This window comes from Myotis myotis, unplaced genomic scaffold (assembly GCF_014108235.1).
Source record: "Myotis myotis isolate mMyoMyo1 unplaced genomic scaffold, mMyoMyo1.p scaffold_m19_p_24, whole genome shotgun sequence".
NCBI classification, from domain to species: Eukaryota; Metazoa; Chordata; class Mammalia; order Chiroptera; family Vespertilionidae; genus Myotis; species Myotis myotis.
Genome location: NW_023416329.1, coordinates 5,594,310 through 5,610,842, shown reverse-complemented (window position 1 = coordinate 5,610,842; position 16,533 = coordinate 5,594,310). Strand labels below are relative to the sequence as shown.

At 40.9% G+C, this 16,533-nt stretch overlaps 1 protein-coding gene across 4 annotated transcripts in view; it reads right to left on the bottom strand.

Moving 5' to 3' along the window:
• Positions 1-6,638: 6,638 nt before the first annotated feature.
• Positions 6,639-16,533, bottom strand: part of ZFAND4 (zinc finger AN1-type containing 4) — a 103,283-nt gene continuing 93,388 nt past the window's right edge. For 2 of the 4 annotated variants that reach the window (XM_036356041.1, XM_036356040.1), the window contains exon 9: positions 7,850-8,257. In XM_036356041.1, coding sequence (XP_036211934.1) covers positions 8,127-8,257 — 131 coding nt within the window. In that variant the 3' untranslated portion in view covers positions 7,850-8,126. Of the gene's footprint in view, positions 7,170-7,821; positions 8,258-16,533 lie in introns of those variants that run through there. The other 2 variants (XM_036356043.1, XM_036356042.1) reach the window with 2 other exon arrangements.

Here is a 16,533-nt window from a genome sequence, read left to right as displayed (position 1 = left end):
GATGCAAGGATGGTACAACATCTGCAAATCAATAAATGTGGTACACCACATACACAAAAAAATGATAAAAACCACATAATTACATCAATAGATCTAGAAAATGTATTTGATAAAATCCTGCACCCACCTATAATAATAAAAGGGTAATATGCTAATTAGACTGGATGGCCAAACAGCGGAATGACCATCCAGATGACCTACCGGACGACCTTTCAGACTCAGCCAGGGCTGCAAGGGCCGAGCCCCTTGCACGAAGTTCATGCATTGGTCCTCTAGGTTATAATAAAAAGTTTCAGCAAACTGAAACTAGAGGGAACATACCTCAATGTAATAAAGGCCATATATGACAAACCCATGCCAACATCATACTCAATGGGCAAAAAGTACAGGTGTTTCCCTTAAGATAAGGAAAAGACAGGATTGTCTGCTTTCTCCACTTTTATTCAACACTAGAGGCCCGATGTACAAAATTCGTGCATGGCGCGGGGGGTGGTGTGTCCCTCAACCCGGCCTGCACCCTCTCCAATCTGGGACCCCTCGGGGGATGTCTGACTGCCGGTTTAGTCGGACATCTAGCAGTTGGACATCCCTTTCACAATCCAGGACCACTGGCTCCTAACCGCTCGCCTGCCTGCCTGCCTGATTGCCCCTAACTGCTTCTGCCTGCCAGCCTGATCACCCCCTAACTGCTCCCCTGCCGGCCTGATTGACGCCTAACTGCTCCTCTACCAGCCTGATCGCCCACAACTGCCCTCCCCTGCTGGCCTGATCGCCCATAACTGCCCTCCCTGCCACGACCCACCTCCTCTGCCAGGACCCACCTCCTCTACACGAGGTGGCGGAGATGCCAGGACTGGCCTCCTCTGCGCCACACAGAGCCATGGGACTTCCAGGCCTCACTGCACGGAGTGGCCACCAGCCCGCCTCCGCTGTGCGCACAGCCATCTTGTAGAGGCCATCTTATGGTGGCCATCTTGTGATGACGCTGCGCAAGGGCGTGATGCCACCGAGGCTTTTATTGTATAGGATAGTACTGAAGATCCTAGCCACAGCATTCAGATATGAAGAAGAAAGGAAAGGTATCCAAATAGGAAAGGAGGAAGTAAACTGTCATTATTTGCAGATGATATGATACTGGAACTGGAAAGCATTATGCTAAGTCAAAATAAGCCAATCAAAGAGAGACAAGTAACATATGATTTCACTTACATGCGGAATCTAATGAACAAAATGAACTAACAAGCAAAACAGAGACAGACTCACAGATGAGAATAGGCTGATGGCTATGGGGTAGGGAAAGGGGGAGGAGTAAAGGGATTAAGAAAAAAGCGGGGGAAAAACTCATGGACACCGACAACAGTGTGGTGACTGAGGTGGGGAGGGAGGATTGGGAGAGGTGGAGGAGATTCGGGGCGGGGATAAATGGTGATGGATGGAGACTTGACTTGGGCTAGTGAACACACAATATAGTGCATAGATGATGTAGAATTGTGCACCTGAAACCTGTATAATTTTGTTAACCAGTGTCACCCTAATAAATTCAATAAAAAAGATATTGTATATAGAGAGCCCTAAAGATGCACCAAAAAACTACTAGAACTGATAAATATATTCAGTAAAGTAACAGAATACAAAATAAATATACAGAAATCAGTTCCGTTGTTATACAATAATGAATTATCAGAAAATGAAACTAAGAAAATGATTTCATTTACAATTGTAAAAAAAAATAAAATACCTAGAAATAAATTTAACCAAGGATGTAAAAGACCTGTACTCATAAAATTATAAGACACTGAAGAAAGAAACTGAAGATGATATAAATAAGTGGAAGCATATCCCATATTCATAGATAGGAAGAATTAACATCATTAAAATGTCCATACTGAGAACCTAAATGGCAGCATAGGTAAACTTACTGCCTCCCACAACCACATAAATATTGAAACTAAAATAGAGAACAGTCATCATTTAGATCTGCCTTCAATCTAGCTGGATGGGACACTACAACTAGAGCAGGAAAGAGGGAGCACACTAAGACTGGTAGCGGGACGGAGGCACAGAATGGGTGGGCCCGACACCCACATGTGGCTTTTTTTTTTTATCACGAGGGATATATTGGCTGCAAAGTCCTCCCATGAGGAGCAAGGGGTCCCAGCCCCACTCCAAACCCCCAGCCCAGAGTTCCAGAGCTGGGAAGATAAGTCCCCTTACTTTTGGGCTGTAAAAACCAGTGGGAATTGTGGCTGAGTGACACAAAAATTGCTAGAGACCCAGGCAGTTCATCTTAAAGGGCCGGCACATGAACTGACTTGAATTCACTCACTCTGAGCTCCAGCCTTGGGACAAGGGCTTGGGGAGGATCCAGGGACATACTGGGAGGCACTAGATCATCTGGAATCAGAGCAAGAACTCTGGGATGCCGAAACCAGTTTGGCTCGGTGGATAGAGCGTCAGCCTGCGGACTCAAGGGTCCCAGGTTTGATTCCGGTCAAGGGCATGTACCTTGGTTGCGGGCACATCCCCAGTAAGAGATGTGCAGGAGGCAGCTGATAGATGTTTCTCTCTCATCGATGTTTCTAACTCTCCATCTCTCTCCCTTCCTCTCTGTAAAAAATCAATAAAATATATTAAAAAAAAAAAAAAGAACTCTGGGATGGCTTTCTCCCAGACAGCAGTGCTCACAGGGTTCATTCTCCTATGCTGAGACCTCCCCCATTGCAGAGCTGACTGACAGCCATAGCTGAGTTTCCATCAGCCTGGCTCAAACTGTTTTGCTCCCCCCTGGTGATTCCCTGAAATCCTGCCCCATCCAATTTGTACCCCCACCCAAGCTGTTTGCATATGAATGGCCTGTCTTGGCTCAGGCCTCAGACTTTCCTAAAATCTCTCAAACAAGCAGCAGCTGGTGTTAGACCCAGCACTAACAGTAGTCTGCCTTGCTTCACAGCTTGGGCTCTCCTGGGCACTTCCAAGCCCAACACAAGTAGCGACCATCTGCAAATGGCTCTGTAGCCCCTGCCAGCACTATAGCCACAGTGGCTGACTTTGCACCTCCCAGGAGGCCCCAGAGCCAGTGCACCTGGTAGACAGCCTCAGACTATACCAGATTACAACTTTACCCATCCATGAGTGACACACTCAAGGGGTATACTCAGTGAGCACGAAAGCCCCACTGAAGCAAGTCCTGCTCCATAGGGTATTTCCTGCACAGCAGCTCTCCCATTGTACTCACAGCTGGTTCTCCTGGAGGTCATTTTCTCCCAGTGCTGCCAACAGCAATCAAGTCTCAACTACAACAATACTGTACACACAGCCCACACAGGGGCACACCTGGAGTGCCCAGTTCAGGTGACTGGGGAGGCTGCACCACTGGTCCCTAGAGGACATCTACTACACAAGGCCACTCTACCAATTCCAGGTGACAGAGCAGCTCTACCTAATACATAGAAACAAACACAGGGAAACAGCCAAAATGTGGACACAAAGAAACATGTCACAAATGAAAGAATAGAAGAAGTCTTCAAAAAAAGAACTAAATGAAATGGAAGCACGGAAAGTACTAGATACAGAGTTTAAAACAATGATGATAAGGTTGCTCAAGGTTCTTAATAAGAGTTTCAAGGGACTTAGTGAGACTTTCAAGGATCTCAGTGAGAATGTCAATGACATCAAAAAGGACCAGTCAGAAATTAGGCATACACTAACTGAAGTAAATAATAATTTATAGGGATTCAATAGTACAGTAGAAGATCCTGAGAATCAAATCAATGACTTGGACTATGAAAAAGCAAATAACACCTAATCAGAAGTGCAAAAAAAAAAAAAGAATAAAAATATGAAGGTAGTGCAAGGATCCTCTGGGACAACTTCAAGCATACCAACATTCACATCATGGGGGTACCAGAAGGAGAAGAGAGAGAGCAAGATATTGAAAACCTATTTGAAGAAATAATGCCAGAAAACTTCTCCTACCTGGTGAAAGAAATAGACTTACAGATCCAGGAAGCACAGAGAGTCCCAAACAAGTTACCAAGTTATCAAGGAACCAAAAGAGACCGACACCAAGACACATCATAATTAAAATACCAAAAGTTAAAGATAAAGAGATAATCTAAAAGTAGCAAGAGAAAAACAGTTAGTAAGGAGGAAGTGGAGGAGGAGAAAGATAAAAAATATGAACAATAAAATGGCAATAAAAACATATTTATCAACAATTGAATCTAAGAATTAAAATAAATGAACAAGGAATCTAATGAACAAAATAAATGGATGAAGAAAATAGAGCCAGAGGTATGAAACAGATTGACAAATCTCAGAGGGAAGGGGTATGGGGCGATGGGAAGAGGTTAACTAAATAACATATATGCATTACCTATGGACACAGACAATACTGTGGTGATGGCCTAGGGTGAGGTGGGAACCAGGTGGAGGGGGACAATGGGGAGAATACAGGGAACATCTGTAATATGTTCAACAATAAAGATTTTTTAAGAAAATAAAATCTCCAAATTATAATAAGCAATCTATAATGCAATGTAATTCCTATCAAGTTACCAATGGCATATTTCACAGAACCAGTATATTCCAAAACTTTATATGGAACCACAAAAGACCCTGAATAGCCACAGATTCTTGAGAGAGAAGAACAACGTTAGAGGAATCATATTCCTAATATCAAACTATACTACAAGGCTATGGAAATCAAAACAGCATATTAGCTGATATAAAAACAGACATAGAGATCTATGGAACAGAATAGAGAGCCCAGAAATATACCAATGCCTTTATGGCCAATTAAAATGTGACAAAGGGGGCAAGAACATATAATGGGATAAAGATAGTCTATTCAATAAATGGTGTTGGGAAAACTGGTCAGATAGTTGCAAAAAAAAAAGAAACTACACCACCTTCTTACACCCTACACAAGAATAAACTAAAAATGTATTAAAGGCTTAAATTTTAGACCCCAAACCATTAAAATTCTAGAAGAAAATATAGGCAGTAAAATCTCAGACATTTCTCATAGCAATATTTTTTCTAATATATCTCCTCTGACAAAGGTAATGATGGAAAAAGTAAACAAATGGGACTACATAAAACTAAAAAGTTTTCGCACAGCAAAGGTAACCATCAACGAAATGAAAATGGGACCCAATGAATGGGGAAACATATTTGCCAATGATACATTTGATAAGGGGTTAATATCTAAAACTTATAAAGAACTTAACTCAACAAAACAATCCAATTAAAAAAATGGACACAGGACCTGAATAGACACTTCTCTGAAGAGAACATACAGATGGCCAATAGACATATGAAAAGATGCTCAAGGTCACTAATCACGAGAGAAATGCAAATTAGAACCACAATAAAATGTCCCCTCACACCTGTCAGAATGGCTACCTTCAGTAAATCAACAAGCAATAAATGTTGACGAGGATGCAGTGAAAAGGGAATCCTAGTGCACTGTCGGTGGAAATGCAAATTGGTGCAGCCACTGTGGGAAGCAGCATGGACTTACCTCAAAATATAAAAATGTAACTACTTATGACCCAGTGATTCCACTTCTGGGAATATATCCAAAGAAATCATAACACCAACTTAAAAAATATATGCACCCCTATGTTCACTGCAGCATTATTTACAGTTGCCAAGATCTGGAAGCAGTAGATAAGTGACTAAAAAAGGTACAGTTGATGTGGCTCAGTGGTTGAGCGTCGGCCTCTGAAGCAGAAGGTCACAGTTCGATTCCCAGTCAGGGCACATTCCTGGGTTGTGTGGTCAATCCCCTGGGGCAGGAGGGCGGGGTTCAGGAGGCAAGCTGATCAATGATTCTCTCATCATTGATGTTTCTATTTCTCTCTCCTTCTCCCTTCCTCTCTGAAATTAATAAAAATATATATATATATATACTTAAAAAGCTCTAGTATATTTACATAGTGAAATGCTATTCGACCACAAAAAGAAGAAAATCTTACCCTTTGCAGCTGTACTGATGGACCTGGAGAGTATTATGCTAAGTGAAATAAGCCAGTCAGAGAAAGACAAATACCATATGATCTCACTTACATGTGGAAACTAGTGAAAAATAAACTAACAAAATAGAAACAGAGGCATGGATACATGGAACAGACTGAGAGCTATCAGAGGGAAGGGTTTGGGGGATTTAGTGATAAAGGTGAAGAGATCAAGCAAAAAACAACTCAAAAATTATTTTAAATAATCAAACTCATAATGAAATTGAATATTTATTTTAATTTCTCCTTGTAATAGCACTCAACATATAAGAAAAACAAAGCAAGTTGTGAGATTTTGTTTTTCAAAAATTGAAAAGTTGGGTTCTGAATTTAATGGCAACAAGTGGGACATCCATTTTAAAACTACCATTCAAAAAGTAGTATTTTAAGAAATATATACTATGATTAACATGATGTGTTTTATAGAATGGATACATATCCGAATGCCAATGTGAATACGGAAGAATTATATGTATTAAAAACACACTGGAAAACCAAATGTTCTTTTTTATAAAAAGCAGCTTGAAATAAAAAGGAACTTGCTAGTGAACTGAATAAACTTTCGCACATGGGATTTTTCTTTTACAAATCCCCACCCACCCCACCCCCAGAAAAAAAAGTGGTCGGTTTGAATAGTGCCATTACACGACAGGCCACTTCTGTACAGTGTGGAGGACAGTTATGCAGTCAATGGTCACTTCCTAAAGTGCGTCTTTTGAAGACTTGTCTAGTAAAATTGCAATATCAAATATATAGATACTTAACATAAGACATGCAACAACAAAGCTAACTCATTTAAAGTTTTTAAAACTACTTTTAAAACTTTTGATTCACCGAAAAATAGAGATGTCAAATACAGTAGCATTCTCATTCTCCAACAGTGTGCATTGTATGCTTTTGTTATTTGGTAAATCTTTTGGTATGGAACAAAATTAATGCAGTCTAACAATATTTCTTCTGGCTGTCATTGTAATACGATTCCTCGGGCAGAACAGTTAGGTGCAGAGCAAGAGTTAGATTTTTGGAAGTTTTGGTGCATTAACCACAGGATTTGCCTCCTGTAAGTATCTCCTCCCTGCACTCTTGTAATCATAGGTGCAGCCATGAGTTTCTGCATAGCGATGAGATGCACAGAAGTTGTTTCCACATCTAAAGCACAAAAAAGTTCACATGAATAGTCACATTTTTATTAGAGGCTCTTCTCTGGGAGATCAGCGCTTGACTTCAGGAGAGTCCAACAGGAGCCCTGTGGTTCTCTTGAGCCATTTCAGCACGGGCCTTTCCCTTCTGCTTATAGACAAGCACAAGCACCACCCCCAAAAGAACAAGCTAATTGTCCATAATCATGAGAGGTTATAATAAAGAATCCATTATGGAATGAAATAGGGTGTAGACCTTGGGAAGTAGTAAAATTGCAAAAACTGATAAATAGTCCAACTATTTAAACCTAGGAGAACTATGAATTTCTGAGAAATTTGTTTGATAGGAAAATTAAATTATGTAAAAGCTAACTAAACCACGAATGGATTTAAAAAATATTTCTAGCAACAAGATAAGCTGTTCCCATTTGAATAAAATACACTCTAAAAAGCAGCAGTTATTTTTAATATCTGTCCTCAACCTAAGGGCAGACACCATCCTTGAAGCATATTAATCTATACTAATAAAATAATTATGGATAGAAAGAAATTCATTAATTTTTATAAATATATTATTCATCTGTTTTGAAATAAAAAGCATACTATATAATTGTTAAAATTTATACTACATTAATTTTAAATGTAGTCCTTTCTTATTATATTTAAAATAGAATATTAGAGGGATTCTTCCAAGCTGTATTACAATAACAAAAAATAAGTATATCTATCATAAAAAAAAGTATAGTCTCCCATTGGTTTAAACCTTCTAATTTAAAGAGCAGGGCAGGATCTCATGAGTTTGGAAATTCATGAGCTATCTAGTTGCTCTTTACTTGAGCCAATTAGAAGGAGTTAAACAGAGGTCTGCCTTATGAACAGCATCTTCATGATGTTCTGAATAACCAACTTAAAGAACATTGTTTTCCCAAGTTGGGCTATCACAAAGAAAGCATCTCAACTTTTCCAGCTAGCCAACCTGCCTGCATTCGTAGCTAGTAGCCAGTCCAGTTTTCTTCCCACAAAGAAAACAATGCTTTGCTGTTTTCTTCTTTGTTTGAATAGGGGCTTGCACAGGTGGGAGGAGATGAGTACATTCTCCTGTTTAGAGAAAGGAAACCTTGATTAATACAGGCATAGAATTCTAAATGTGAAATGCTATTAAGCAAAACACAAGCAAACGTCTATTCCATAAAAATTAATTTGTGCTATTTTTTTATCTAAAATTATTTATAGAATCTGCAAGTGAAGATGCAGAACTGTTATATGTTTAAGATGTGGAAGCTTTCAACTAACTGTGACTCATATTTTTAGAATGTTTGTACACACCAACACATTAGTGATTATTTCCAGGACAATCAGCATATATAAAGTGCATTAAAATTTGACAGTGAATCAAGAAAAATGTCTGATTCAAAATTATTTTTATGAGGCCTCTGAAAAACAACATAATATGTAATATAGTCACCCTGTTTTTTCACACCAAGAAGGAGCAGCAGAGTCTCATGAAATTGATCCTTTAGTCATAATTATGCCATAGAAATCAAATTCAGCAATCAAGTTACTTATTCTTTCAAAACTTCAATTTGTTCATTTTTAAGATACCGGAACATCTACTTTTCTCTCTAGACTTCTAAGTGTTTTAAGGTCAACTCAGTTCTAATATATAAAAAGCATTCTAGAAATTTTAAATGTTATAATTATATAAAACATACTAGCAATAATTACTAATATGGTTGATTTCACAGTACAACCTTTTCAAAAAACATTTACTAAATTCTGTATTATTGTAACATTTACTAAATGTCGTACTATCATATCTGTTATAAGAAAGAATAAATCTATTTCTTTAATTACTAACTGGAATGCTTTTAGAATTGAGCAAATTTCCAACAAACCCCTCATAAGTAGAGAGGCTCAACCTCATGTCCATAGTTGCTACAACAATGCAAGTACATAGTGCTTGGTAGCACTTAAAGTTCAAGAAGCAAGAGGCAAAGAAAACAAAAACAAGGGGAAGAAATGAGAAGGAAAATTGCCGTGCCAATGGACAGGCCCCTATTTTGCATGCGCTATTGAGAAAGGTTTGGTAGGCCTGGGCTTAATGTTTATATGGCAGCTAAAAGTCTCTAAAAACTCTTTAAGAGTTCAAAAAATTGGATTTACAAACACACCTTTTTTCACAACCTGGATTGGGTGCTGGATATACCAGCCTGACAAAATCATATCTGCTCTATTACCAGTCTAAAATGCACGCCCAGATCTTGCCCCATACTGGAAACATTTCAAACAACTAACTGAATGATTCTAATAATGCTGGGCACCCACTCAGCATTCACTTTCTTCTTCAAGTGCACTTACCTATTAAGAACATTTCACACAGGTGATGGGGATACTTTCCACATCTTAAAAAGTAAAAATAAAGTACACATTTCACAGCACACAAAAGGAAGGCACACACTACTGGATATCCTCTATCAGCTCATCAAAGGGCACTTATCCCTGAAATTCAGGTTTAAAACTCTCCTCTAAATAAAGTAAAAAATCTATTGATGATAGAGCTTAGTTCAGTGGAGTCATATTTTCATTTTTTTTCTTTTGTTAGGGGTGCTTAACTCAATGTTTCCCAAACTTTTTTCATTCAAGAACTCTTGTGAATGTGCTAAGACAGAGAACATCATTGTATCAGGAATGAAGTGGCACCAAAACATAACTGCAATCTTCTATGAGAACAGTTTCCATATGCCTTTCCCATCAGAGAAAACCATTCTGTAGTCACCTACTCCCGGCTAATACATAGGTTTCATACAACAAATCGGAAAAAAGTCAAAGTCCTTGGACTGGCATTCAAACTATGCTATGTCCAACATAATACTTAACTTTCCAAAGTCATTTACCACATCATATCCACTCTGAATGATGCACCAGACACATTACATGCACAGTCTCTTCTAAAGTGCTCTATTCTACTTTGCCAATCTAAGAAAACTCGACTTATCCTATAAGAAGATATCAATCATCAACTCCTCTCTGAAGCTTTCTCTCAAATGTGTGTCATACAAATCTTTAAAAAGTCAATAAAGTAGGGAGAAACTAAGATGGCGGCATAGGTAAACACCGGGAAATTGCCGCCTCTCACAACAATTGAAAATTACCACAAAGGACAGAGCAAACATCATCCAGAACAACAGGAAGGCTGGCTGAGTGTAAATTCTACAACTAGAAGGAAAGAAAAGCACGCTGAGAGCCAGAGGAGCTGCAGAGGTGAAGTGCAGAGGTACAAGTGCAGAGGTACGGCGGCTCGCGCGCGCGCGAGTAATGGGGGTGGCACCTGAGGACGCGGCTGTCTTTTTGAATCACAAGCTACCGACTGCTCTGAACTCCGGTTCCAGGAAGTCTCTGGGGACCCAGGACTCATATGGGGAGAAGCTGGTCTGTCCGGCAGCGGGCGAACTTGAAGGCGGCTATCCCTCAGAGGTGCTTGCAGCAATTAGCGGGTCACTGAGACCCGAGACTCCGGGCGGAGAATCAGCCATAGCTCCTTGATCCGCCCTTTGATTCCCTGAGACCCCGCCCCACCCAGGCTGCGGCAGAGGCTTTTGCATGTGAATGTACCTAACTGCAGCCGAGCCAGGCAGACCCAGAACTTCCAAGAGAAGGCCCAAGGCCCCGCAGCGGCTTGCATTGCTTCACAGCTGAGCCTCTTCGTGGCTCCTGCTGTGTGGCCTCAGGCAGAGGCTGAATTAGCACCTCCTTAGATCCAGGAGCCACTGTACCCAGTGGTCAGAGGGGGACCATCCAGATTGCAACTCCTCAGATCCATAAGGGACACACTCAGGGAGCAGACTCAGTGAGCACCAAAGCCCCAACTGAAGCAAGTCTTACCCCAGAAGGGTGTCTTCAGCACAGAAGTTCTCCCACTTTAGACACAGCTGATTCTCACAGCCAATTGGCCTGGAGGTCAATTCCTCCCAGTGATCCTACAACAACCAAGGCACCAAGAGTGCACCAAGAGTGTCCACCCCAGGTAACTGGGGAGGCTGAGCTACTGGGCCCTACAGGACACCTGGCGCGCAGGGCCACTCTATCAACACAGGGAAGCTGCCAAAATGCGGAGACAAAGAAACAGGTCACAAATGGCAGAAATGGAGGAAAGCAAACGACTGGATATAGAGTTCAAGGCCACGTTTATAAGGTTTTTCAAGAATTTTATGGAAACCGCCAATAAATTTAATGAATCCCTCAATAAGTATAGTGAGACCATGGAGGACATGAAAAAGGACCAACTAGAAATTAAGCATACACTGACTGAAATAAAGAATAATTTACAGAGATCCAACAGCAGACAAGAGGATCCCAAGAATCAAGTCAAAGATTTGAAATACAAAGAAACAAAAAATACCCAACCGAAAAAGAAAAAAGAAAAGAGATTCCAAAAATATGAAGATAGTGTAAGGAACCTCTGGGACAACTTCAAGCGTACCAACATCAGAATTATAGGGGTACCAGAAGGAGAGAGAGGGCAAGATATTGAAAACCTTTTTGAAGAAATAATGACAGAAAACTTCCCCTACCTGGTGAAAGAAATGGACTTACAAGTCCAGGAAGCGCAGAGAACCCCAAACAAAAGGAATCCAAAGAGGACCACACCAAGACACATCATAATTAAAATGCCAAGAGCAAAAGATAAAGAGAGAATCTTAAAAGCAGCAAGAGAAAGACAGTCAGTTACCTACAAGGGAGTACCCATACAACTGTCAGCTGATTTCTCAACAGAAACCATGCAGGCCAGAAGAGAGTGGCAAGAAATATTCAAAGTGATGAATAGCAAGAACCTGCAACCAAGATTACTTTATCCAGCAAAGCTATCATTCAGAATAGAAGGTCAGATAAAGAGCTTCACGGATAAGAAAAAGCTAAAGGAGTTCATCACCACCAAACCAGCATTATATGAAATGCTGAAAGGTATTCTTTAAGAAGAGGAGGGAGAAGAAAAAGGAACTCTTACCATTTGCCACAGCATGGATGGAACTGGAGAGCGGATAAATACCACATGATCTCACTCATTTGTGGAATATAATGAACAACATAAACTGATGAACAAGGACTGATCCAGAGACGGAGAGGCATTGATTGGACTGTCGGGACTTGGAGGGAAGGTAGGGGAGGGTGGGGGTAAGGGGGAAAGATCAACCAAAGGACTTATATGCAAGCAGGCCTAATCAATGGACATGGACAACGGGGGGGTGAGGGCATGAGCGGGGGGGGGGGGGGGTAGAGGGTAACGTGGGGACAAGGACACATATGTAATATCTTAATCAATAAAAAATATATTAAAAAAAAGTCAATAAAGTAATGTTGATGTGAAGAGTTGCTTTTGAGAAAAAGATTAAATATATTTGGATTAACTCACTTGTTCGGTATTTCCAGGTCTAATATTTTATCTAGCACAATGATCTATAAAAAATTCACCCCTTGCCCTGACCAGTTTGGCTCAGTGGATAGAGCATCAGCCTGCTGACTGGGGAGTCCTGGGTTCGATTCCAGTCAAGGGCATGTACCTTGGTTGCGGGCACATCCCCAATAGGGAGTGTGCAGGAGGCAGCTGATTGATGTTTCTCTCTCATCGATGTTTCAAACTCTCTATCCCTCTCCCTTCCTCTCTGTAAAAAATCAATAATATATATATATTTTAAAAAAATTCACCCAACAGAAAATGCAGTCAAAAAAGTAATAAAGTAGTGCTCAAGATGCAAGTTTGGTAACCATCTACCAAAATGATAACTAAAGCTATAAAGAGGATAAAATTTCCAAGGGAAAACTAATAGTGAAAAGCAAAGAGGACCAAAGAAGAACTTAGTAGGTCAATCAAATAAAACTTATACCAAAACTTTCACAGGTTCTTGTAGGTAATTCAGAATGATACAGTTATTACTGAAAGGAAATGGCAGGAAGTTACAGAGCTCTAGTTGTAGGAAGCAGATATCTTGACCTAAATGAAGTCAACCAAAAGAGTATATACCAGAGGGCTGGTAAAACAAATACAACAGAAAAATGAGGTTAAAATAAAAATTTACAACAATGTGATAGACCAGAATGAGAGAGGGAAAAAGAGAGTTTGAGAAAAAGACCAAAAAACAAAAACCCATTTCAAGAAGGATGGCCACAGCCCTGGCCGGTGTGCCTCGGTGGAATGTTATCCTGCGCATCAATGTTGTGGGTTCAGTCCCCAGTCAGGGGGCCTACAGGAGTCAACCAATTGACATATCTCTCTCTCACACTGATCTTTTTCTCTTTCTCTCTCCATCTCCTTTCCTCTCTCTTTAAAAAAATAAGTAAAAACCCACTTTAAAAAAAAAAATGGCCACAACAATCAGGATAAAAATACAAAAGCATCCACTGGATTTGAAATTTTGGAGATCATTAGCAACCTCAGCAACAGAAGTTTCAGAGGAGCAGTGAGAAGAGAAGTGAAGAAAGCAGTGAGGCCTGAATTAAAGTTAAGAGAAAAGAAATAAGTGAAACACAAAAGGCCGAGCTGTGGATTAACACAGGACAGACTTGAACATGGGTCAGGAAAAATAATTATATCATTAAAAGTGAATATATGACAATAATAAAAACAGTGTGGCACTGGCGTAAAGACAGCCACACAGATCAGTGGAACACAGTTAGAGAATCCAGAACTAAACCCTCACATATACGGTCAAATAATTTTTGGTAAGTGTGACAATGCCATTCAATGGAAAAAGAACAGTCTTTTTAATTTAACAAATGATCTGGTAAAAATGAATGTATATATATGGAAACAAGTAAAATTAGACCCATACATTATACCGCATGTAAAAATTTATTCAAAATATATCAAAGACCTAAATGTAAGACCTAAGTTTATAAAACTCCTAGAAGCAGATATAGGTGAAAATCTTCATGACACTGGATTTAGCAATGATTTATTATACATGATACCAAAGGCACAGACCACAAAGAAAAAATAGGCAAATTGGACTTCATGAAAATTAATAACTATTGTGCATCAAAAGACACTATTAACAGAGTAAAAAGGCAACCTATAGAATGGGAGAAAATATTTGCAAATCATCTATCTAATAAAAGCCCAGTGACTATTATGGTAGAACGACGAGAACAACTGGTCACTATGATACACACTGACCACCAGGGGGCAGATGCTCAATGCAGGAGCTGCCCTGTGGTGGTCAGTGCGCTCCCATAGCTAGAGCGCCACTCAGCCAGAAGCTGGGCTCACAGCTGGCGAGTGCAGCAGCAGTGGCAGGAGCCTCTTCCGCCTCTGTGGCAGCACTAAGGAGGGGCGAGCCAAGCGGTAAGGAGCAAGCAGGCGGGCAGTTAGGAGTGAGGGGTCCCGGATCGCTAGAAGGATCTCCGACTGTCAGTTTAGACCTGATCAAGCTTAAACTGGCAGTCAGGCTTCCCCCGAGGGGTCCTGGATTGTGAGATGGCTCAGGCCAGGCTGAAGGGGACCCCCCACCCTTATGCATGAATTTCATGCTTTGGGCCTCTAGTATCTATATATATAAAAAGCCCATGGCCCTATCGCCGTAACAACCAAAGACCGGCACAGGTGGGTGGGGCTGTGAGTGCTGTGAGGCGCGCATGGATGGGTGGAGCTGTGAGTACTGTGAGGCTGCACAGGTGGGCGGGGCCATGCGATTTCACATGCTGGGCTTGTAGTATTTGATAAAGGATCAATATCCAGAATATACAAAGAAGGGCTAAAACTTAACAACAAGAAACAAGCAACCTGACTAAAAAATGGGCAAAGGATTTAAATGGACATTTCTCGAAAGAAGATATATGAATGGCTATATATACATACAACAAGAAAGTCAACATCACTAATCATCAGGGAAATGAAAGTTAAAACCACAATGAGATTCCACCCCACACCTGTTAGGATATCCACTACAAAAAAAAGGAAAGAAGGAAAGAAGAGAGGGAGGGAGGAAGGGAAGGAAGGAAGAAAGGAAGAAAGGAAAGAAATAACAAGTATTGGTGAGAATGTGAAGAAATTGGAAACCATGTACATTGTTAGTGGGAATGCAACATGGCACAGATACTATGGAAAACAGTATGACTGACAAGCACTGTTATGCTACAAAGAAAAGCTATCATTTAGAATCAAAGGACAAATAAAGAGCTTCAAAGACAAAAAAAAACGCTAAAGGATTTCATTACCGCCAAACCAGTATTATAAGAACCTAGAGGCCCGGTGCATGACACTCATGCACTGGGGCGGGTGGTGGGAGGGGTCCCTCAGCCCAGCCTGCCGCCCTCTCGCAGTCCAGGACCCCTCAGAGGATATCCGCCATCCAGCTTAAGCCTGCTCCACTTAGGGAGCAGGCCTAAGTCAGCAGGTAGACATCCCCCAAGGGGTCCTTTGCGCTGCCACAGAGGTGGGAGAGGTTCCCACTACTGCCGCTGTGAGCCTGGCTTCTGGCTGAGTGGCGCTCCCCTGTGGGAGCGCACTGACCACCAGGGGGAAGCTCCTGCAATGAGCATCTGCCCCCGAGTGGTCAGTGTGCATCATAGTGACTCGTCATTCTGCTGTTTGGTTGATTTGCATATTAGCCTTTTATTATATAGGATGATAAAGAGGCTTCTTTAAAATATATATATAAATATATAATATGAATAATAAAATGACAGTAACAACATAGCTATCTACACTAATAAAAGAGAAAGATGCAAATTGACCGTACCTTCACAATACCCACCAACAAATCAGGAATGAGTATGCAAACTAACCCAACAAAGATGGCGGGTTAATTTGCATACGCAGGCGTCAAGCGGCCGGAAGTGGGGCGGGACGCTTGCGTTATCGCCATGGTGACGACGCAGGCATTCTGCACCGCCCCAGCCACTTCGGGCCTCTGGGCAGCGTGGGAAGGCAGAAAGGCGGCTCCGGGCCACAGTAAAGGCAGAAAGGTGGCTCCGGCGGAAGCAAAGGTGGTGCCAGCAGCCAAGGGAAGGAAGGCCCATTCTTGCATGAGTCTTCATGCATAGAGCCTCTAGTCAACAATAATTGTAAATGTAAATGCATTAAATGTTAATATCAAAAGACATAAGGTGGCTGAATGGATAAGAAAAGAAAACTCTTACATACACTACTGATAAGAGACTCAATTCAGATGGAAAGACACACACAGACTGAAAGTAAAGGGCTGGGAAAAGATATTCCATGAAAACGGAAACAAACAAAAAATTACTTATACCAGACAAAACAGATTTTAAAACGTAGGCTATAACAAGAGAAAAGTAGGACCCAGCAATTTCACCTCTGGGTATTTATCCAAAGAAACCCAAAACACTAATTTGAAATGACATATGCATCTATATGT